General features: G+C 45.2%; 1 protein-coding gene across 1 annotated transcript in view; it reads left to right on the top strand.

Moving 5' to 3' along the window:
- The window catches only part of LAPTM5 (lysosomal protein transmembrane 5), an 82,885-nt gene that overhangs the window by 35,808 nt on the left and 21,452 nt on the right, over nt 1-25,625 (top strand). The window contains exon 2 of the mRNA XM_040337287.1: nt 9,446-9,536. Coding sequence (XP_040193221.1) covers nt 9,446-9,536 — 91 coding nt within the window. The remainder of the gene's footprint in view (nt 1-9,445; nt 9,537-25,625) is intronic.

Here is a 25,625-nt window from a genome sequence, read left to right as displayed (position 1 = left end):
GAGAACACAGCTCACCGCTGTCTGACCCGCTAAAAGGTCCCACAGTTCGCAATTGTTACCCACTGCCTGACCGGCCACCGAGATAAGGCAAGTCCCAGTCAGATGGCGAACGGGCATGGGTCACAGTGACAACTTTTTATGGGCATAATAGCAGCATTTGATGGGGCACAGTGGCAGCATTTGATTGACACAGTGGCAGCATATGATGGGCACAGTAGCAGCATTTGATGGCACAGTGGCAGCATTTGATGGTCACAGTGGTGGAATTTAATGGGCACATTGACTACATGGGATGGGACACAGTGGCTGCATCTGATGGGGAACAGTGGCTGCATTTGATGGGGCACAGTGGCTGCAATTGATAGGCACAGTGTCTGCATTTGATGGCACAGTGGCTGCATTTGATGGGCACAGTAGCTACATTTAAAGGGCACAGTGTTTACATTTGATGGGCACAGTGACTACATTTGATGGGCACAGTTTTTGCAATTGATGGGCACAGTGGCTGCAATTGATGGGCACCGTGGCTGCATTTGATGGCACAGTGGCTGCATTTGATGGCACAGTGAGTCTGCAATTGATGTTTTTTCAGGATTTTTTTGAATGTTTCAGTTTGTTTGCGTCCCCCCAAAAATGTTGAGCAACAGCCGCCACTGCTGAGGATTATGTGGTGTCTGTCTTTGTGTCGAAGACCTGAAGATAAGATCAGCAGTGATTGGGAGATCCTCCGACCTTTGTCCAACCAGCCTGGAATGCAGCTTCTCAAGCACAGAAACTGTGGCGTGGCACTGGGAATTAGAGCCATTCTATCCACTCTGTGCTTCAGTCCTTCCATAGTAGTTTCTAATCTGACAGGCAACCTGACTTCTAACTACCAGAAGTGGCCGCTGAATGCCTAACCTGGTTTTAGCCTAGGCTGGTTATTAAGCCCTAAATTAAAAGCATCTATAGAATCCCAGACCAAAAAAGGCAGGGTCAAAGAATATGTTAACCCAATATTTTGTGTTTCGGATATGTGCCTGCTATACCATGTACTTGTATCAGAAAGTATCCTGTTCTCTTTATATTGCTTCCTTTGTGTGAAATATCTGGTGTTCTTGCCAGTCCCTCAACTTTCCTATTAAAAACTGATCACACTAGTATGAGCATTTAGCTGTGATGGAAACTCAGCCTGCTCTCTTTCAGTGATCAGACATGTTCTGACCCGCCCACCTCACGCACAATCATTCATTGGGAAGACGAGTGTGCTGCTTTTTCTTTTCCCCCTGCTGGTGAGGGTTTAAACCAGTAGTAAATGTTCAAAAAGAGAAAAAAATTCCCCTGCAAGGCAATGGCATAATGTGCTAGTATGCATCACATGCTAGCACATTATGAGAGACTTACCTTAAAATGAAGACCTCCAGAAGCACACTGTTCCCACTGACAGGGCTTCCATCTTCATCCTGTCTTCTCCTCCTGTTTGTGAGCTTCTGCAGTTTACCCCCATCCTGACCTGGCCATTTTTTGCGATACAGCACTGCGTTAATTTATCTGACAAAGTCGTGCATGCTGTACCCCAAAAAGATTGATGTCCTTTATTTTCTACAAATAGAGGGCCAGATTCTCGTCCAGCGGCGTATCTTTGCCCGGGCGTAACGTATCCGATTTACGTTACGCCTCCGCAACTTAGACGGGCAAGTGCTGTATTCTCAAAGCACTTGCTCCGTAAGTTGCGGTGGCGTAGCGTAAATCGGCCGGAGTGAGCCCGCCTAATTCAAATTTGGAACAGGGGGGCGTGTTTTATGTAAATCTTCTGTGACCCGACGTGATTGACGTTTCTCACGAACGGTGCATGCGCCGTCCGTGGAAATCTCCCAGTGTGCATTGCTCCTAATACGCCGCAAGGACGTATTGGTTTTGACGTGAACGTAAATTACGTCCAGCCCCATTCACGGACGAGTTACGCAAACAACGTAAAATTTTCAAATTTCATCGCGGGAACGACGGCCATACTTAACATTGGTACGCCGCACTTACGCCACCATATAGCAGGGGTAACTATATGCCGGGAAAAGCCTAACGTAAACGGCTTAACTTTACTGCGTCGGCCGGGCGTACATTCGTGAATTCGCGTATCTAGCTGATTTACATATTTTGACGCGTAAATCAGCGTACACGCCCCTAGCGGCCAGCGTAAATATGCAGTTAAGATCCGACGGCGTAAGAGACTTACGCCTGTCGGATCTAATAGATATCTATACGTAACTGATTTTTAAGAATCAGGCGCATAGATACGACCGGCCGGACGCAGAGATACGATAGCGTATCTGGAGATACGCCATCGTATCTCCTCTAAGAATCTGGCCCACAGTTTTCTTCTGGTGCTACTTGATCACCTCTATTTGACCGACAATAAAAAAAAAAAAAAAAAAATACATGTATTTTTTACTATTATAGAAACATAGGAAGGGAGGTTACCGCTCCAGATGGATGCAATAGGCAACCAGTGTCCTCTCAGAAGCCACGGGTGCTGGCAATGCACAAAGCAGGGGAGAAAAATATATGGACAGCCGCACTCTGGAAAAACCTTTTCGGTTGCCTTTATTGATAAAATGATAAAAAGCACTACAAATCACAGCAGACAGCTAATGCGTTTCGCACTAAGGTCTAGTGCTTAGTCATATCCAATAAAAAAATGTAAAAAATCTAATGTATTCATCAATTTAGGCCAATATGTATTCTGCTACATATTTTTGGTGAAAAAAAATCCCAATAAGCGTATATGGATTGGTTTGCGCAAAAGTCTACAAATCACGCCTGCAAACTATGGGATATTTTATGGCATTTTTATTTATTAAATTTTTTACTAGTAATGGCGAGGATCAGCGACTTATAATGGCACTGTAACATTGCGGTGGACAAATCGGACGCTAAGTGACACTTTTGACACTTTTTTGAGGATCAGTGGCACTAATACAGTGCTAAAAAATATGCACTGTCAGTTTACTAATGACACTGGTAGGGAAGGGGTTAACATCAGGGGCGACCAAAGGGTTAAATGTGTTCCCTGGGACTGCTTGCTAACTGTACGGGGGATGCTTTGACTGGGGGAAGACAGAGATCCATGTTCCTGCTTAGCAGAAACACAGGATCTCCACCTTACCCACCTTACCCTCTCCAATTGTGTCCAATCACAGCAGGAGCGGGTTGCCGGTGGCACACATTCACGTCCCAGATCCGAAAATAAAAAAGACGTGATTTCATGCTGAAGGGTCGATCCTGCCACAGTGCATGTACGTCGGGCGGTCCAGAAACGGTTAAACAGTGCATGTTGTGCAGTTACAGTTAAACTATTAGAACATAGGACTAATTGTGCATTTGTCTTTTCTGGCTTGTGCCTAGCAGCATGGACAGGACGTGTGGCTGAGACTTTCTCTATCTCTCCACTTCCTCCTTCTGGGGTTTCTCAAAGCCAGCCTCCAAGAGACAGGAAGTGCTCATACATAATTATACATAACATTATGATAATAATCGCTGGGTATTTACTATCTTCTGCTAGAGAGACTGAGCCCTTTAGGAACTGACTATACAGTCATCTAGCAGCCTTATTGCTGCCTACAGGCTTTACTAGGACTATCCCCACATGCTCCAACAGTACAACTGGACCACAACGCTAGCCAGCTGAGAAGTTAGGCCTAAAGACTGTCCTTTAACAGCTGCTAAATAAAGATCTTCACCTATTGCTTATGCTAAGAGGGGTCATTGCACAGTATCATAGTCATTCTCCTTTAGACTAGCTATAGTATTATTATTCACATTGCAGTTAATGCTTATATGCATGTTTATTGTAACTGTTGATTCATGAATTAATCCCAGTCTAGTGGTACATAAGTCTATTCGAAATTACTTTGACATAGTGATTATACTGCCTAGCAGACTGTGTCTGAACCTACCTTCTGTGTGTTCATTTATGCTCAAACCACCATTTATTCTAACCTGTACCAATACACTGAGTTAATTTACCACTAAACGGTCTTGTGTCTATTTCCTGGTTCTAATTCATAGCTGAGTTAAAGATATACTTGTGTTCTTATAAATGCTTGAAGTAACTTTTATTTGACTAGGTGTGTCAGAGGGGCTGAGGTTGTTCTTAAAGTCAAAGCGCAGAACAGAGTACCCAAACTGGTGTACTGTTAACCAATGGGGTGTACAGCGTGCACACAACAGTGACTGAAATAGGCTAAGTTAAATACGTACGCGTATTCGTCACCTCTCGTGAAGTCACAAGAGTTGACGAATGCGCGTACGAGTGTAACCAAGAGTCCACCAAGAGGTACCGGAGGTGACGTCAGCGAACGCACTCTTTCATTTTACATGCCTGATTTTATCACAGCTATGTGAGTACCCTAGTAAATTATTTTGTTAATAAACCTTTTTAAAACAATACTGCACTATTGGCACTTTATCTACCTGGGTGCGAGTCACTGTCATTTCTCGGATGTGACTACCGAGAGGGATCTAGCTCTTCAATTACAGTCCATCTGAATAACATCCTATGCGGAGACGACCAGAAAGTGTATTTGGGCTGATATGCTGTTACCTTACAGCAGTAAGGTAAGGGGACATCCTCACTTATTTTGAAGAGAACACCGGAAACCTACCTTTTCTTCACGTTATTTTGGCATCTACACCTGCACTTTTATTTTTGGATTTTTCCTTCGTTATGCTTATAGGCTTTTTGTTACATGGACATTTAACTTAGCCTATTTCAGTCACTGTTGAGTGTTGTGTTATGCCCGCTGTACACCCCATTGGTTAACAGTACACCAATTATTATTGTATTACACTGTATGATACTAGCACTGTCACGTTTTAATACCCTACTTTTGTCAGCTGGATTAGCTGCACTGTAGCACGTTAATTTTGATGTCAATATTTTTTCACATTGTCATTTTGATCATTAGTCAGACTGTATCTTTTTACATATAAGGATTTGCTACACTTCCTCTACACTTGTACCCCATTCCCTATTTATATCTATTATGGTCTGATACACTTTTCAGTGCCGGAGCCGTGCCCTCTTCCTTTTTCCCCTTCCCCCACTTCTTCGTAGCGCGGTAATACTCACTCCCTCACTTCCAGAGAACCCAAACTACCAAGCGACTACTGTGAGTGAAGCGCTAAATATATGTATCCAGCCTTGGCTCTCCAGAGACTCTCCCTCCTCATGGCTGAGACAGTAGCCGGTGCCATTGGCTCCTGCTGCTGTGAATCACAGCAAGTAAGCCAATGAGGAGAGAGAGGGGAATGTAAGTGCAAAAAGATATCACCTTTGAAATGGTATCTCCCATACGATGTGCGCATGTGCCATGGTTACGTCAGCCCAGCTGATCTTCAAATCAGCTGTTGTGCTATGACGTACGGCGCATGCACCGTTCGTCCTGGGCACTATTCGATGGGGGGGCACTTCTCGAAAGAACACCGACCCTAAAAATATAATCCCCTTACATTGCATGTGTGCATATTTGAAAGTGAAAAGCTTGCAAAGGAATTATCATTAATGCATATCTTGGAAGTTCAACCATTTGAAACTACCTCAAAAAAAGTTAAACAAAGTTATCATTTATTTTATTATATTTGTTCAGTTGCTTCCTGTTTTCTGGCCTAGGTCAAAATGATGTCATCCATCCCAAGAGTCTTCATGGGCATTGTCATCATATTTTATCTGGAGGAGGGGCTTTCTAAGCTAAGCACACCTTCTACCTGCATGCCTGAGCTAAGGGCAGATGGATTCCAATGAGTCAATTCTACATGGATCATCTGCCCTTACTCAAGATGGCTTTGTTAGAGGGGCAATTTCTCAACAAAATAAAGCATGGAGGCAAGGGTGGCTGGGTGAATTTGCTTTAAATATTACAAATTAATTTAAAAGCATTTTCAGTTTGTGCTGTTAAGATACAGTTAGGTTCCACTTTAAGTTGCAAGAGAAGTACAATAAACAAGTGACTGAAAGAGTACATAGGGGAAATACAGCCATACATTCTAATTTCCAGGAAAGGAGTGGGTCTGCAAAACTGAAAATTCTAAATAGCATCTAAAAAAGAGTTGTCACTTGTCAGAATCTGCCTGTGACATGTGTTGTGATAAGAGAACTTTAACTGTAAACCTGAAACTGTAAGCTGTATTTTGAGTTATAGGGATGTTCTGACTGCAAATAAAGGAGTAATTTTAGAGTTATATAACTGTTCTGCTACTCTAAATAAATTAACTTTTGAGCAAAGTCATTTATTTTAACGTTTAACCTGAGCTCAAGCTTTTTGGAAGCTTAGTGTGACAACAACTTCTAAAAATTAGCATCAGTACCTGAAACAAAACTCTGTTAACTACTTGTTGACCATCCGCCACTGTTCTACGGTGGCATGTCGACTCCCCTGCGCGAGAGCCCGTAACTCTACGTCGCCTCGCGAAGCGGCCACTAGGGCCACCAGCGCCCCCTGCTCGTCCCTTACCCAGACGTGCGTGCCCGGCGGGTGCGATCACCACCGGGCACCCGCTATCGCTCATTACAGAGCGAGAACCGGGAGCTGTGTGTGTAAACACACAGCTCCCAGTCCTGTCAGGGGAGAAATGCCTGACTGTCTGTTCATACAATGTATGAACAGCGATCAGTCATTTCCCCAGTGAGTCCACCCCCCCTACAGTTAGAACACACCCAGGGAACATACTTAACCCCTTCCCCGCCCCCTAGTGTTAACCCCTTCCCTGCCAGTGGCATTTTTATAGTAATCAATGCATTTTCATAGCACTGATCGCTATAAAAATGCCAATGGTCCCAAAAATGTGTCAAAAGTGTCCGAAGTGTCCGCCATAATGTCGCAGTACTGAAAAAAAATCGCTGATCGCTGCCATTACTAGTAAAAAAAATATATTGATAAAAATGCCATAAAACTACCCCCTATTTTGTAGACGCTATAACTTTTTGCGCAAACCAATCAATAAACGCTTATTGCGATTTTTTTATGAAAAATATGTAGAGAAGAATACGTATCGGCCTAAACTGAGAAAAAAAATTATGGTAAAAAGTAAAAAAACATTTTTAAATTGTCGCTCTATTTTTGTTGTCAAATACCACCATTTTATTTGTGGGGAAAAAAAGGATGCTAATTTTGTTTGGGAGCCACGTCGCACGACCGCGCAATTGTCAGTTAAAGCGACGCAGTGCCGAATCGCAAAAAGTGCTCTGGTCTTTGACCAGCAATATGGTCCGGGGCTTAAATGTTGTTAATAAAGAGGACAAAGACACTTGGAACTCCAGTGGTGGAATCAACATACCCTAACTGCTGGTTCTGTTTTGCCTACCTTTAAATTTTGGGTATTCATAATCACCTTAAATGAGTTCTAAAGGGAAAAAAAAATTGCCTAAAATTTATGTCTGCAAGGTAGACAGACAGAATAGTGTAATGATTCTGTTAAAAAACGAGTAAATACCTATTAAATTCCTTCATCTATATCACCTCCGGCGTTCTAGTTTCTGTTCTCTCATTCACTTCCTGGTTTGTGGAGCTCGTTCATGTAAGAACTACATTTCCCAGTATGCATTGTGGCACTCCCAGTAATTCACACCTCCTTGAAGTCTCTAACACGTAGAGAGCGTCCTGCCACACAGATGTAGTTCCCAGGAGGGGGTGAGCACGTCACTGACCACCGCAATAAAGCCTCCCTTCACGGTGGTCAGTAACAATCAGACAAGCAGGAAGTGAACAGAACAGAGAGGAATTGGGCAACTTCTGAGCAAAAACGAAGGGGAAGCTCTCAAAGCCAATCACAAGTGACAAAGGTGCTCCTACCTATGATTATCTGTCAGCTTTGAGAGCTACCCAGGGATAGTTCAGGTAGCTTCAAACTAGTGTTCAAAGCTGCCAAGCAGATTATATGCCTTGTGTTCTTGTTGTGCTCTGGCAGGTGGGCACCGGTGGTTATCATCTAGTGTGCAAGTCTGGGTGGGGCACTGAGGGAAAGGGGGCCCTGTCACACATTGCGCACTGGAAGTAATCCACCAATCCCCCTCTATCATTGCCAATTCCCCACCTCCCCACAGCACAAATCCCCTGCAGCTTCCGGCTTCTCCTCCTCTCTCCTCCCACTGGCTTTGGGTGCTGCAAAGGGAGCCTCAGGGGATTTAACTCTGAAAGTAACCCACCCCAGCTTCTATGACTCAACACTGTACAGCTCCCCACCTCACCAATCCCCTGGCGCCCCCTCCCTGCAATGCTGGTGGTCAGCTTCCCCTCCTCCCCTCACATTTGTTTTTGTTTTTAACACTTTTTTTCCCCTTTGTTTCCACCCCAGTAAGGGAATTCTGCCTCTAGCTTTGTTCCTTTCCTTGAGTGACAACTGTACTAAGCACCATTGTTACCCTAGAACAGGAGGCACGTTAGGGTTACATAACAACTCCCTTTGTTATCCATAACAGGGGGAGGTGATTTGTAGTTCACGGAGATAGCAGGGAACACTGCTAACTGATAGTAGCCTAGAGGCAGAAAGCACAGGAAGTTATCAGCTTACAATATGTATGGCTAAACAGCTATTTTATTCAACATGTACAACAGATATAATAAAATACTATCAATGGTATATTTCACAAAGAGAAAAAGTCACATTGATGGTTAGAGTTTACATACACTTTAAAGTGGGAGTAAACTCCCAGGGACGAATAGTAAGGCTTACCTAAAAGTACAGTAAATATCTCCTAAATGTGTACTGTTTAGGAGATATTCACTTGTGAAGCTACCAGTGACGTCACTGGCGCATGCCCTCTGGAGGAATGGCATACTGTGCTGTTCCTTCAGATCCCAGTGCCATAAACAGTGGCACCTTTGCGCATGCGTGGGAGTGACATCATCCAATCAAAGGACCCCACCAACCCGAAAGGAAGACCGGGTGGAGATGGAAGCTCTGTCAGAGGAGACGGCGTGCCGGTAGAGGGCTTAATTTTAAGGTAAGTTTCACATAATGGGCAAATATGCGATGCATACTCGCACTTTATAACTTTGCCTCGCAGGTTTTAAAAAAAAACAACAAAAAAGTTAGTTTACTACCGCTTTAAATATATTGCAGCATCAAATGCTTGCTGACTGCCAACACGCAAGGTATCGATGACCTTTTAACATCAGGAAATGAACAAACTCAAAGGATAGCAAGCACAAATAGAAATGAAGCTGAGACAACCTAGGTATTTTAAAACAGTTGAAGAATTTTAAACCTGTACTTATTATTTTTACATGGTTGGCATAGACACAGACTTGCCAATAGACACAAGCATCAATAAATAAAATAAAGGGCCCACTAGAGGAATCACCAGGTATTTATTAATCATAAATATTCTATGATGCTCTGCATAAAATAGTGCCTCCTATTCAATGTACTATGAAGTACCTTACATATATTCTCATTTAAATTTTTACAGGTACTAAGCATTATTCTTTTAATCGAATATTCTGTTGAACTGGCCAGAAGAAAGAGCTGCTGCCTTGAGATCAGCAATTATATTCGCCTTGGTAAGCACACAGTCATTACCTGAAGCTAAGGCTTGTTTTTTCAGACTATTAATATTTCTTATATGCGGTTGTGGTTTCCTGGACTTCTGCTTTTTCTTAAAGTGGCAAACCGGAAATTAATGTTAATCATCAACTGTGCTCGTTAGACGATGCAGTTCTAGCTAAATTATCAGTAGCTGATTTTCAGTTGAAAATAAACCACAAATCCAGTATGTTGTAATAGATATGTTGTATGTGATGAGTAGATTAGCAGTAATTATTCACTGAGGAACTTGACATTAACACCAGTCCCCCAAATAAAATGCCAGACAGACATCACCTGCAAAATTCTCCTATTACCTCTATGGGGATGAATGTCTTAGGAAAAATAATAACATTTGAAGTGAACATGTAGGCAAAGAGCTAAATTCCTAGTTGAAAAAACAACTATGAACTGTAGGACAGGTTTTACATTCTTATACAAGTCTATGGGAATGAAAAACCTGCTTGAAGCAGCTCAAATGTAGGTCAGAAAGCAGTTAACGGTAGGTCAACTGCATCTGTCAATGAATTCTAAAAGATCTTAGCAGACTCTCAAACTGATGTCAAATTTATGCCATTGGCACAAGCCCAAAAAACTGTCGACACAGACCCTAATGCTATTCTATCAGTTTTGTTACCTACACATTCCTGCCAGATATCACAAAAAAGATCTGACCTCACTTTTCTCTACTTGAGTTAAACCAATACAGCCTGGTCAAGAACGTTCCTAGTCTGTGAATAGATAATGATTAAAGAGGTGAATCAAGTAAGCATGAATAGGCATAGTGGATAATGACCAGAGAGAAGATTGATAAAAGTGGAAGACAGTGATCATTAAGGGTATAAGAATGGGCATGGATCAATGAGGATGAGAATGACAAAAAAGGAAGCTAAGGATCTCATATCTGGGGCAGCCTAAAATAAACCTCCTAATAACAAAAGTTATTAAAATTGCCCCAGGACATGTGCCCACAAGTGTGACAGTACTGGTTGGATATTATTAACCACTTTCATACAGGGTATTTTCACCCCCTTCCTGCCCAGACCAATTTTTAGTTTTCAGCGCTGTCGCTCTTTGAATGAAAATTGCGCGGTCGTGCGACGTGGCTCCCAAACAAAATTGTCACCCTTTTTTTCCAACAAATAGAGCTTTCTTTTGGTGGTATTTGATCACCTCTGCGGTTTTTATTTTTTGCGCTATAAACAAAAGAAGAGCGACAATTTTGAAAAAAAAACACAATGGGCCTGATTTACCAAGCCTTTACTCCATGACTCATGGAGTAAAAGCAGGAGTAGCAGCCGTTTGGCCATTTACTAAAGAAATACGCTGCTAGTGCAGTGTATTTCCCTAGTTACTAATGTGCTCCGTGCGCCCAGGAGAGGGTGCATTGTGCACCAGTACAGACCTGGCGCACGGCACATTAAACTGTAAATTGCGGGGGTTTGGGCGGGAGTTTATTAGGGGGGGAGGTGGGGGGATGCAGGGGAAGTGAAGTGACATGTGTTTTAAAGTGTTTGGCGGGCCGAATTGAAAGGGAAAGTGTTTTTTGAAAACAGATCCCCGTACGCTTGCACAGTGCGCCTGAACCTCGGGAGGTTCATTTGCATACTGGGCATGCGCAGAGAGAAAAGTCAGGGATTCCCGTGCGCCTTGTCAGTACGCCGTGAAAATCTTGGTAAATACCAAGCGGCGTACCCGTGATTGCGCTGCGTGACGCGGCGCACGGGAATCTCCGAGCTGTTTTCAGCCCTGAAGGGGAACTCGGCGCCAAATTTCAAACTTGAAATCGGCGCGGGTCCCCCTCCGGGGCTACATTAGGCTCTTAGGCTTGGTCCGGAACGTGAGGGGTTAAACCCGCGCCGATTCGGCGCGGGGGTCCCCCCCAGATCCAAACCAAGCCCTCATCCCAAGCATGCAGTCTGGCCCGGACAGGAATGGGGGAGGGGACGAGCGAGCGGCCCCCCCCTCCTGAGCCGTACCAGACCGCATGCCCTCAACATGGGGAAGTGTGTGCTGTGGGGGAGGGGGCACTGCCCCCCCACCCCACAGCACTCTTGCCCCCATGTCGATAGGGACAAGAGCCTCTTCCCGACAACCCTTGCCATTGGTTGTCGGGGTATGCGGGCGGGGCTAATCGGAATCTGCGAGCTCCCTTTAATAAGGGGGCCCCCAGATGCCGGCCCCCCACCCTATGTGAATGAGTATGGGGTACATCGTACCTCTACCCATTCACATGGGGGAAATGTAAAGTAAAATAAAACACCACACAGAATAAAATATTTTATTAATCTGCTCCGGAGCCCCCCCTTTCTTCTTTAGCTCTCTTAGAAGGGGGGGTTTCTTCTCTCCCGATCTTCCGCCGGGACCCTGGGCTTCGGTGATTTCTGCCGGGGGAGGGCGCCATCCCTCGGTCCTCTCCGGAGCCTTCCGCCGGATGCCCCCACCCCATTTAAGCTCTTTTTCATTAGGGAGGGGCATCCGGACTTCGGGGTCTTCTGCCGGGGGATGGCGCCTATCCCCCGGTCTTTCCGGTGCCTTCCGCCAGGGTTCCGGTCTTCCTGGTCTTCTGCCGGGGGTGCGCCAACTCCCCGGTCTTTTCTCTTCTGCCTGGCTCCCCCGCGGAGCCAGGGCTTTCTTCCGTCTTCTTTCTTCTCTCTTCCTTCTTCTGCCTGTCTCCTCCGGGAGCCCAGGGCTTGTCTCCGCTGTCTTCTTGCTTCTCTTCCATTGGATGTTGACACGACGAGGTCCGGCGCTGGAATGCCGTCTGAGCAGTGGGCATGGACTTATATAGGGCAATGCCACCATGTGACCTCAACCCATGTGACATCACATTCCCATCATGCCCAGGGAATGTGATGTCACATGGGTTGAGGTCACATGGTGGCATTACCCTATATAAGTCCATGCCCGCCGCTGACACGGCATGTCAGCGCGGAACCTCGTCGTGTCAACATCGAATGGAAGAGAAGGAAGAAGACAGCGGAGACAAGCCCTGTGCTCCCGGAGGAGACAGGCAGAAGAAGGAAGAGAGAAGAAAGAAGACGGAAGAAAGCCCTGGCTCCGCGGGGGAGCCAGGCAGAAGAGGGAGCAGAGAAGACAGAAGAGAAAAGACCGGGGAGTTGGCGCACCCCCGGCAGAAGACCAGGAAGACCGGAACCCTGGCGGAAGGCACCGGAAAGACCGGGGGATAGGCGCCATCCCCCGGCAGAAGACCCCGAAGTCCGGATGCCCCTCCCTAATGAAAAAGAGCTTAAATGGGGTGGGGGCATCCGACGGAAGGCTCCGGAGAGGACCGAGGGATGGCGCCCTCCCCCGGCAGAAATCACCGAAGCCCAGGGTCCCGGCGGAAGATCGGGAGAGAAGAAACCCCCCCTTCTAAGAGAGCTAAAGAAGAAAGGGGGGGCTCCGGAGCAGATTAATAAAATATTTTATTCTGTGTGGTGTTTTTTTTACTTTACATTTCCCCCATGTGAATGGGTAGAGGTACGATGTACCCCATACTCATTCACATAGGGTGGGGGGCCGGAATCTGGGGACCCCTTTATTAAAGGGGTCTCTCAGATTCTGATAAGCTCTCCGCCCGCATACCCCGACAACCAACGGCCAGGGTTGTCGGGAAGAGGCTCTTGTCCCTATCGACATGGGGGCAAGAGTGCTTTGGGGTGGGGGGGCAGTGCCCCCCTCCCCCACAGCACACACTCCCCCATGTTGAGGGCATGTGGTCTGGTATGTCTCAGGAGGGAGGGGGGCGCTCGCTCGTCCCCACCCCCATTCCTGTCTGACCAGACTGCGTGCCTGGGATAAGTGCTTGGTTTGGATCTTGGGGGTGACCCCCACGCTATTTTTTTTGGCGCGGGTTTAACCCCTTATGTTCCAGACCAAGCCTAAGAGCCTGGTATGCACCTGGAGGGAACCCACCTTATTTTTTTTTGGGGGGGTCTGGAGTTCCCCTTCATGAACAGCGATCTGTCATTTACACATGTCAGTCCCCCCCCCTACAGTTAGAACACACCCAGGGAACATATTTAACCCCTCCCTCGCACCTAGTGTTAACCCCTTCCCTGCCAGTGGCATTTTTTGAGTAAGCAATGCATTTTTTACAGCACTGATCGCTAGAAAAATGCCAATGGTTACAAAAAAGTGTTCGATGTGTCCGCCATAATGTCGCAGTACCGATAAAAATCGCTGATCGCCCCAATAACTAGTTAAAACAACAAAAAAAAAAATTTGTAGACGCTATAACTTTTGCAAAAACCAAACACTAAACGCTATTTGCGATTTTTTGGAACCAAAAAGATGTAGAATACGTATCGGCCTAAACTGAGGGGTTTTTTAGTTTTTTCAATATATATTTTTGGGGATATTTATTATAGCAAAAAGTAAAACTAATTTTTACATATGTGGGTGGGACTTACGCAAGTCCCGCCCACATATATAAACATCGTTCAAACCACACATGTGAGGTATTGACGCGTGCGTTAGAGCGAGAGCAATACTTTTACCACTAGACCTTCTTTGTAACTATAAACTGGTAACCTGGAAAAAAAAGAAAAAGGTTGCCTATGGGGATATTCACGGAATTCATTTTGGCCCCATTGCAGGAGTGTTTCCAATAGTAAAGCGTGACATGTAAGGTATCTATTTACTCAGTGTAACATCATCTTTCACATTATCCCCAAAAATTGGGCTCACTTTTGTGTTTTGTTAATTTTTAACCACTTGAGCCCGGACCATATTTCTGGTCAATGACCGGGCAAGTTTTTGTGATTCGGCACGGCGTCGCTTTAACTGACAATTGCGCAGTCGTGCGACGTGGCTCCCAAACAAAATTGGCAACCTTTTTTTTCACACAAATAGATTATTAAATGTGCGTGTTTACTTCTGTCTTTAACACCTCCCCTTCAGGCTGGAAAGCATCAGATCAGGGGAAACCAAAAAAAAAAAGCTCTCATTCCATTGCAGCTTGGTTCCTACATGTGTGATGAACTGAGCATGCTCAAACACTTAGAAAAAAAATATCCTTTCTTTTTAAAAGGTGAAAAACACTCCTTGGATGCTCATAGAGCGTGGTTTGGGTTAATTGCAGGTGTGCCCAATTACAAGCTCACCCAAACTAGAGACTGCAATTTGTTCATGTGATTTCAATTGCTTCATTACTAGCACTGTTATAAAAAGCTTGGATCGATCAGTCCTCAGCTGCCCTCAGAAGGGGCAGGCTGGCAGAAATGCTGTTGCTAAACACAAATGTGGTTTGTTGCATGGGTTTTGTTTTAATTTGCCAATGGTTTTGGTTTATTTTTAAATGATGTTCACTTTGATGTATTTGTCTATGTGGCCTTATTTTATGAAAAATGTGTAAAGCTATGGTTATTTAGAATTTTGAAATGTATTTGTTTGTTTGTCTTTTTTTGCTTTCCTTGTTTTGTTGACCAATAAAAATTACTTTAAAATTGTTAAGTTTGTCTTTTGTTACTTTTTCATGCTACATATGTTGACCGCTGCAGCTGAACTAGGTTTGGGCCTAACAAATTATGTGTGATTTTTGTCTAAGCTTCTTTCCTGGTGTGTAATCATGAAATGTTTGCCATGTTTATTCTCCCTGACTTTAAAGACAAAAACTGGTAAGTATTTTATTTATTCTGCAGTGGTCCTCAGCCCTCAAGTACCCCCGACAGGACATGTTTTGGGGATTTCTCTTATCAAGAATTGCTGTCCAGACTGTATTTTAAAGCACATGTGCAAGATGAAGGAAAACCTGCAAACATGGCCTGTGGGGGGGGTTTGCTATTGGTGGACAGGCTTGACGTGCTGATTTACAGCACTGTGCTTAAATCTAGCGCAAGGCAATCCTATTCAAATTGTGGGTGTTTGAGGGAAGCCAAGTGAGTGTTAGAACCCCTGCTTTGTGTTTTTTTATTTTTGTGTTGAGCTTTGTGTCCCTTTTCTTAAAATTGGCTTCACTTCCTGTCACACAGCTGAACAGGAAGTGAGGTTAAAACCCTACCAGTGTCATTTCTTGGGGACACAGGTCAATCTAACTAGTGTCCCCATTAAGCAAATTGCACTCCAGCACTGCTGTGTACACCCCAAATCATGGGTCTTCAAACTACGGCCCTCCAGTTGTTCAGGAACTACAATTCCCATCATGCCTAGTCATGTCTGTGAATGTCAGTGCATTACAAGGCCTCATGGGATGTGTAGTTCTAAAACAGCTGGAGGGCCGTAGTTTGAGGATCCCTGCCCCAAATGATTATTTAGTTTGGGGTTTAGTAAAGGCAAAGCCACTCTGCAGTACAAGCATAGTTGCTGAAAATCAGAGAGGAAGCACTGATGGTTTTAACATCCAATCCTGTAGAAGCAAAGTTGTTTTGTTTTCTTTCTTCCTTGCTTTGCACTTGTAGTGCAAAGTGGATTTGCCTTTAGTCAATGGACCCCAAAGTCCAAGATCCCTAATAATTTGGGGTGTACACAGCAAAATGCTAGAGTGCAATTTACATAATGGGAAACTATTTAGATTGATCTCTGTGTCCCCAAGAAAAGATATTAGTAAGGTTTTACCCTCACTTCCTGTTTGGCTATGTGACAGGAAGTGAATGAATTAGAAAGGGTGAAGACACCTCACAAATGTTGTCACTATCAGGGGTGCAGACATCCCCAAAAAATGAGCAGATAATACTTATTTGCAAATTAATAATTTTTTAGTTAACATTGGGTGGGGTGCTCTAACACACATTCCTACATATTAGCAACGCTCTATCCTGGCCTATTGGCATGGTTATATTTTTTGGGGCTCTCAATAAAACTCTATGAAATTTGTGCTTAAACTAGAACCAGGGGCGGACTGACAACTCATGTGGCCCCTGGGCAATAGAAGATTATGGGGCCCCTCTGGCTTACAGATGACCACCACGCCAGGAGGTAGTGCAGAGGCGGGCAGCTAAAATCTTGGGATATTCACATTAAAAGCATGTCATTTTCGGACATATCGGGGACAGATCTAAAAAAAACACAGATTTTTACATACTGTCCCTGGTTTTACTGAGCCTGGCAACCCGGATGGGGCCCCCTAGTGGCATGGGGCCCTTGGGCAGTGCCCGAGTGACTCAATGGTCAGTCCGCCCCTGACAAGAACTATAATCAACAAGTTTTATTTTCTTTAATTTTGGATAGAGTGAGGGAGGGTTATAGGCCCTGTCAGTTTATTTTGTATTATCTGTGTCCAATTGGGGAGATTTGCCTTCACTTCCTGCCCCATAGCCAAACAGGAAGTGAGAGAAAAACTATGCAAATTAACAACTTCCCGCCCAGCCTATGGCCGATTTACGTCCGGGAAGTGGTTACACAATCCTGACAGGACGTCCTGCAGGATTTCATGCCGCACGCGCCTGTGGGGGCACGCAGTGCGGCGATCGGTGATGCGGGGTGTCAGTCTGATCTCAGTAAAGAGTCTCTCACGGAGACGGAGACTCTTTACCACGTGATCAGCCGTGTCCAATCACGGCTGATCACGATGTAAACAGGAAGAGCCATCGATGGCTCTTCCTCACTCGCGTCTGACAGACGCGAGTATAGGAGAGCCGATCGGCGGCTCTCCTGACAGGGGGCGTTCGCGCTGATTGTTTATCAGCGCAGCCCCCCCTCGGATCACCACACTGGACCACCAGGGATGCCCACCCTGGACCACCAGGGTGTGCAAAAACAAAAAAAATATAGAACAAAAAAACAAAAAGCAATAAAAAATAAGAAAAAAGATGCCAATCAGTGCCCACAAATGGGCACTGACTGGGAAAATCAGTGCCACCCCACAGTGTCCATCAGTGCCACCCCACAGTGCCCATCCATGCACAGTGCCCACCTATCAGTGCCCACCTGTGCCACCCATAAGTATCCATCAGTGCCACCCATAAGTGCCGCCCATCTGTGCCGCCCATGAGTGCCCATCAGTGCCGCCTATGAGTGCCCATCAGTGCCGCATAGCAGCGCCGCCAATCAATGCCACCTCATCTGTGCCGTCAGTACTACCTCATCGATGTCCATCAGTGCCATCTCATCGGTGCCCATCAGTGCCGCCATATCAGTGCCCGTAATTGAAAGAGAAAAACTTATTTACCAAAAAATTAACCTAAAAAAATAAAAACTTTTTTTTGTTTCAAAATTTGCAGTCTTTTTTTAGTTGTTGCGCAAAAAAAAAAACGCAGAGGTGATCAAATAACAACAAAAGAAAGCTCTATTTGTGGGGAAAAAAGGACGCCAATTTTGTTTGGGTACAGTGTTGTATGACCGCGCAATTGCCATTCAAAGTGCGACAGTGTTGAAAGCTGAAAATTGGCTTGGCGGGAAGGTGCGTAAGTGCCTGGTATGGAAGTGGTTAAGGGAATCCAGTGCCCCCCCAGAACTAGTGTGTGGGTCCCCTGAAAATTACTGGGCGGGGTTATACAAAAACAGGGTGTGACCTTGACAGGAAGGGGTGGGTCATTTTTCTATTAGGAGGTGCAGATATGTAGTCAGGCCTAGGGCAGAACCAAACCTAAATATACTACTGCATATTAGGGCTTATTTAGACCGGAACCGATTTACAGCGTGTTTTTATATTGTGGGAGGAAACCCACGCAGGCACAGGGAGAACATGCAAACTCCATGCAGATGCTGTCACGGGCGGGATTCGAACCAACGACTCTTTTGCTGCTAGGTCAAAGTGCTATACACTACACCACTGTGGTGAACGAACATGATTGCAGCTGAAAGCATGAGAACTTTTTTTTTTTTTTTTCAATACCATGCTTTCCAGCCTTATTGACCCCGCCTCTCTCCATAAAGAGGACCTGTCACACACTAGTCCTATTACAAGGGATGTTTACATTCCTTGTAATAGGAAGAAAACTGATCATTTTTTTTTTATTTTTTTATTTCAGTGTAAAACATTATAAAAATAAATAAAAATAAATAAGAAAACCCCCAAAAAAATTTTTAAAGCGCCCCGTCCCGACGAGCTCGCGCACAGAAGCAAACGCATACGCGAGTAGCGCCCGCATATGAAAACGGTATTCAAACCACACAAGTGAGGTATCGCCGCGATCGTTAGAGTGAGAGCAATAATTCTAGCCCTAGACCTACTCTGCAACTCAAAAAATGCAACCTGTAGAATTTTTTAAACGTCGCCTATCGAGATTTTTAAAGGGTAAAAGTTTGATGCCATGCCACGAGCGGGCGCAATTTTTAAGCGTGACATGTTGGGTATCATTTTACTCGGCGTAACATTATCTTTCACAATATATAAAAAAATTGGGCAAAATGTATTGTTGTCTTATTTTTTAATTCAAAAAAGTGATTTTTATCCAAAAAAAGTGCGCTTGTAAGACCGCTGCGCAAATACGGTGTGACAAAAAGTATTGCAATGACTGCCATTTTATTCCCTAGGATGTCTGCTAAAAAAAAAAATATAATGTTTGGGGGTTCTGATTAATTTTCTAGCCAAAAAATTGTCATTTTCACATGAAGGAGAGAAGTGCCAGAATTAACCCGGTGGGCAAGTGGTTAAAGTACTCATGGCTATAAAGAATAGAGTCATTGCTCATTAAAAAAAAAAAAAAAAAAGGGGGTCCCTCCAAATTAAATTACCAGGCCCTTCAGGTCTGGAATGGATATTAAGGGGAACCCCGCCGTAAAAAAAACCCCAAAAAATGGCGTGGGGTCCCCCCAAATATCCATACCAGACCCTTCAGGTCTGGTGTGGATTTTAAGGGGAACTCCACCCCAAATTGAAAAAAAAATGGCGTGGAGTCCCCCTAAAAATCCACACCAGACCCTTATCCGAGCACGTTGACCTGGCCGGCCGCAGAAAAGAGGGGGGGACAGAGTGCGGCCCCCCCCCTCTCCTGAACCGCACCAGGCCACATGCCCTCAACATGGGGAGGATGTCCCCATGTTGATGGGGACAAGGGTCTCATCCCCACAACCCTTGCCCGGTGGTTGTGGGGGTATGCGGGCGGGGGGCTTATCAGAATCTGGAAGACCCCTTTAACAAAGGGGACCCCCAGATCCTGGCCCCCCCCCTATGTGAAATGGTAATGGGGTACATTGTACCTCTACCATTTCACCCCAAAAAAAATGTCAAAGTGTTAAAAATGACAGTAGCCGGTTTTTGACAAATCTTTTAATAAAATCTTCTTTTCTTCTTTCCTTCGGGTTTCTTCCGCTGCTTCTTTCTTCTCGTTCACATCTTGCCCGACGTGTTCTTCTATCTTCTCCGTCCGTCCTTCAGCCTTCTGGTCCCGCATCTTGCCCGTTGTCTTGTCCTGTCTTCTTCTCCGTCCGCCTCCTCGTCCGCATCTTGGGTCTTCTGCGGTGTTCTTCTCGTCCCCGGACCCAGCGTTTGAATTTGATTTGGCCGCCGTTTTCCCGCTCCTGGGACCCGCCCCCCTCTGACGCCACAAGTAAACTCCTTAGAAGGTCATGTGCGTCAGAGGGGGGCGGGGTCACATGAGTGTGACACGGCGGGAACTTCTTCTCCGGGCGGCGCGATTGAAATTGAATTCCCCCGCTGTGTGACGCTCTGCGACCCCGCCCCCCTCTGACGCACATGACCTTCTAAGGAGTTTACTTGTGGCGTCAGAGGGGGGCGGGGTCACATGAGTGTGACACGGCGGGAACTTCTTCTCCGGGCGGCGCGATTGAAATTGAATTCCCCCGCTGTGTGACGCTCTGCGACCCCGCCCCCCTCTGACGCACATGACCTTCTAAGGAGTTTACTTGTGGCGTCAGAGGGGGGCGGGTCCCAGGAGCGGGAAAACGGCGGCCAAATCAAATTCAAACGCTGGGTCCGGGGACGAGAAGAACACCGCAGAAGACCCAAGATGCGGACGAGGAGGAGACAGGACAAGACAACGGGCAAGATGCGGGACCAGAAGGCTGAAGGACGGACGGAGAAGATAGAAGAACACGTCGGGCAAGATGTTGACGAGAAGAAAGAAGCAGCGGAAGAAACCCGAAGGAAAGAAGAAAAGAAGATTTTATTAAAAGATTTGTCAAAAACCGGCTACTGTCATTTTTAACACTTTGACATTTTTTTTGGGGTGAAATGGTAGAGGTACAATGTACCCCATTACCATTTCACACAGGGGGGGGGTCAGGATCTGGGGGTCCCCTTTGTTAAAGGGGTCTTCCAGATTCTGATAAACCTCCCGCCCGCATACCCCCACAACCACCGGGCAAGGGTTGTGGGGATGAGACCCTTGTCCCCATCAACATGGGGACATCCTCCCCATGTTGAGGGCATGTGGCCTGGTGCGGTTCAGGAGAGAGGGGGGGCCGCACTCTGTCCCCCCCTCTTTTCTGCGGCCGGCCAGGTCAACGTGCTCGGATAAGGGTCTGGTGTGGATTTTTAGGGGGACTCCACGCCATTTTTTTTTTCAATTTGGGGTGGAGTTCCCCTTAAAATCCACACCAGACCTGAAGGGTCTGGAATGGATATTTTCCGGGAACCGCACGTCTTTTTTTTTTTTGGTTTTTACGGCGGGGTTCCCCTTAATATCCATTCCAGACCTGAAGGGCCTGGTAATTTAATTTGGGGGAACCCCTACACATTTTTTTGTTTGTTTTATGAATGAATCCCTTTAGAATTGTCAGAGCCGACAATTCATTATAGCCGCGTGTGAATTTTTAAATGACTTTTTTCCTTCTGAATGTCATTTTGTGCAGGGGGAGTTCTAAGTGCGGGAAAAATGCGCTATTTCACATGCTGACATTACACCCCCCCTAGGTACGAAATTTAAAGGAATATTTCACTTTTATTGTTTCACTTTAAGAATTATTAATTTCACTGCTCCCGAAAAAACGGCCGTTTTAAAAAATAAAAAAAGCATTGATACATGTTCCCTGGGGCAGGACTGAGGTCCCCAAACACTTTTTAGGACAAAACTTGCAGATTAGCCTTTAAAATGAACACTTTTGATTTCTCCCATAGACTTCTATAGGGAGTTCGGCGCGGCTTTACATATTAGTTTCAATGCGCCGGCTGCTACGCTGGTTCATGCGCCCAATTAAGCCTCCACCCGGAGTACTAATTAACGCATGAACCAGCGCAGCGCACAGAGCATAGTAAATCAGGCCCAATATCTTTAACTTTTTGGTTCAATTAAATATCATAATTTTTTAAAAAAAAACTTTTTTTTCCCTCAGTTTAGACCGATACGTATTCTACATATTTTTGGTAAAAAAAAACCCGCAATAAGCGTATTTGATCGGTTTGCACAAAAGTTCTAGCGTCTACAAAATAGGAAATAGAATTATGGCATTTTTATTTTTAATTTTTTTTACTAGTAATGGCGGCGATCTGCGTTTTTTTTATTGTGACCGTGACATTGCGGCGGATGTATCGGACACTTTTGACACATTTTGGAGGCCATTCACATTTACACAGCGATTAGTGCTATAAAATGCACTGATTACTGTGTAAATGTGACTGGCAGAGAAGGGGTTAACACTAGGGGGCGCTGAAGGGGTTAAATATGTTCCCTAAAGTGTGTTCTAACTGTAGGGGGAGGGGACTCACAAGGGGAGGAGATCGATGTGTGTTCCTTTGTACTAGGAACACACATCAGTCTCCTCACCGCTGACAGGACAAGGATCTGTGTGTTTACACACACAGATCCATAGTCCTGCCGTGATTGCGGATAATCACAGGTGCCCCCTAGCAATTTAGGCATTAAGGTGAAAAAACATCTGATGTTGTCGGCCCTCCCTGAGCCCCCGTTTTACTTACCTGACCCGTCGAAAGTCCCACACGGTCCCGAGATCCTCTTTGCCGCTCAGCCTGGCCGCTGATCGGCTAGAGCAGATGGATTGAGAGCAGCGCAGCCATTGACTGGCGCTGCTGTCAATCACATCCAGTGACGCGGCACGCCAAGGGGTGGTACCGAGTGATATAGTGAGCGGCTATGGCAGCTCGCTGTATCATGGGAGCGCGCCCGCAATTACTCACCACCATGCAAGCTCTAGAGGAGAAGCTGTCTATTCCATATATCTGCACCCCATTTGTTGAGGAGTAACTGCATGGTTAACTGAATGCATTACTCCGTCTTTAAAATGGAAAGAAGTAGATCCCCTCATCATCCAATTCTGGATAGATCTTATCCATTATGTCCATTATTATAGAGAAGTGATGCTATATATTAAAATTGTGTCTACAGCTTGTTACCAAATGTATTTCAAGTAGACTTTTTCTATCATGTATTACGATACTCTTTCTACTCTGAACTCTTTGGAGAATACATTTGTGCAGTATTGCTTTCATACCAGTTATTCATATTGCCATAATGTAAATACGAAGCTTTCAATGTTAACCTTCTCACAAGTCTTTAAAGCGGGGGTTCACCCTATGAACGGAATTTTTTTTTTTTTCTACTACCATAAAATCAGGCATTGTAGCGCGAGCTACAGTATGCCTGTCCCGATTTTTTTACCCCCGTACTCACCTTGTACTCGTACATCGAAGATACCGGGGAATGGGCGTGCCTATGGAGACGGAGGATGATTGACGGCCGGCTCTGGCGCGCCACGCTTCTCCGGAAATAGGAAATGACTATCGTCTGTGTGCTTTTCTGATGGAGAAAATACCCACGCATGCTCAGAATCAAGTCAACGCATGCTCGGAAGCATTGAACTTCATTTTTCTCGGCTCGTCGTAGGGTTTTACGTCACTGCGTTTTGGACGGTCAGAATATTGTCTAATAGTGTGTATGCAAGACAGCTTGAATGGAATTCCGAAAAATTCCATCGGATTTTAGGCCATCGGAAATTCCGATCGTGTGTACAGGGCATTAGTCTGTAGAGTTCAATATTGAGTTGGCCCACCCTTTTCAGCTAGAAACAGCTTTAACCCTTCTGGGAAGGCTGTCCACAAGGTTTAGGAGTGTGTCTATGGGAATGTTTGACCATTCTTCCAGAAGCACATTTGTGAGGTCAGGCACTGATGTTGGAGGAAGGCCTGGCTCGCAGTCCCTGCTCTAATTCATCCCAAAGGTTAAGGTCACGACTATGTGCAGGCCAGTCAAGTTCCTCCACCCCAAACTTGCTCATCCATGTCTTTATGGACCTTGCTTTGTGCACTGGTCCAAATCATTTGGTGGAGGTTCAATAATGGTGTGGGGTTATTTTTCAGGGGTTGGGCTTGGCCCCTTAGTTCCAGTGAAGGGAACGCTTAAGGCGTCAGCATACCAAGACACTTTGGACAGTGTCATGCTCCCAACTTTGTGCGAACAGTTTGGGAAAGGCCCCTTCCTGTTCCAACATGACTGTGTACCAATGCACAAAGCAAGGTTTATAAAGACATGGATGAGCGAGTTTGGGGTGGAGGAGCCTGACTGGCCTGCACAGAGTTACTCCTCAGATAATTCTCCTAGAAGACAACATTGGGGTGGAGATATTTGGAATAGGCAACTTCTCCTCTAGAAACCTAAAAATATTCAACCAGTACGGTCTCACTAGTGGGCACATGTCCTGGGGCCATTTTAACAACGTTGGATATTATGAGGTTTATTTTAGGCTGCCCCAGATAGGAGATACTTAGTTTCCTTTCTTGCCATTTTAATCCTCATCGACCCATGTCTATTCTTCTCCCCTCTATGATCACTGTCTTACACTTTCATCAATACCTGATTTTCTCGCTGGTCATTTGCCACTATGCAATGTGTCCCAATACTTTTGACAATATAGTGTATTTTCATTTGCGCTGAATATACTTTTGTGTATTTATGCATTTTCTTGTTTGCATAACTAAGAAAACATTAATAAAATTGCCCTTAATAAAATGGCCCCAGGACTAACATGCAGGTATCTCACTGTGCCCTCTCTCTGCTTTCCTCCTTTATGTCGAGGTTATCAGTGTGTACAATTATATAGAAAATACTGAATACCTGATGTGTTTCATGCACACTGTAAGTAACTTCAGATTTCTCCATGTGACTCTTGCTGCCTGGATGCCACATTAGTGAGATTCAACCTGCTAATATGCATTACTGATTGCCATGCTCCCCTACAGCCACAGTGATTGCCAATAAAATTCAGTACAGATAGTTAGTGAAGCAGGTTTGCTGAGGGCATAGAGGACATGCAGTGTGATACATATATTTAGGTGGGAGATCACTAGAGGAAAAGTGGTACAGTGTGGATAATATCACAGGGATAAAGGGAACATGATTCAGAGAAAGAGTGGTAGCTTATAGCTTGGTGCAAAGAGCCAGGAGTAAAAGAAGAAGCTATAATGGAAATATAAAATATAGCACATGTATTTATTGCAGGTATTTATATAGCATGAACAATTTCTGCAGCTTTTTTATGATTTCATTATACTCACATCAGTCCCTGCCCTCAAGGAGCTTTAGATCTAAAGGTCCCTATCTCACATACACATACTAGGGCCATTTAACTGATCAGCGCTTGTTTGGAGCATGGAAGGAAACAAGAGTACCCAGAGAAAACCCTTACAAGCACCGGGGAACATGCAAACACCATGCAGAACATGGTGCCTGTGGCACTGAACCAGGCCCGGATTGGCCAATCGGGAGAACCAGGAAGTATCCCGGTGGGATCAGGTCAGTGGGTCAGGTCAATGAGTCAGGTCAGTGGGTCAGGTCAGTGGGTCAGGTCAGTGGGTCAGGTCAGTGAGTCAGGTCAGTGAGTCAGGTCAGTGAGTGAGGTCAGTGGGTCAGGTCAGTGAGTCAGGTCAGTGGGTCAGGTCAGTGTGTCAGGTCAGTGAGTCAGGTCAGTGGGTCAGGTCAGTGAGTCAGGTCAGTGGGTCAGGTCAGTGTGTCAGGTCAGTGAGTCAGGTCAGTGGGTCAGGTCAGGTCAGGTCAGGTCAGTGTATGCAGGACAGGTCAGTGTATGCAGGACAGGTCAGTGTATGTAGGTCAGGTCAGTGGGTCAGGTCAGTGTATGCAGGACAGGTCAGGTCAGTGTATGTAGGTTATGTCAGTGTGGAAATATTTTTTGAAAAATACTATGAATTACAGGCTGTAGAGAACAGTGTGCCATTGCAAACTTATATTTTGAGGTTTTAATTACATAATTTT

Source organism: Rana temporaria, chromosome 2 (assembly GCF_905171775.1).
Source record: "Rana temporaria chromosome 2, aRanTem1.1, whole genome shotgun sequence".
NCBI classification, from domain to species: Eukaryota; Metazoa; Chordata; class Amphibia; order Anura; family Ranidae; genus Rana; species Rana temporaria.
The sequence above is the reverse complement of the archived record's forward strand: the minus strand, read 5'-3'. Positions and strand labels throughout refer to the sequence as shown.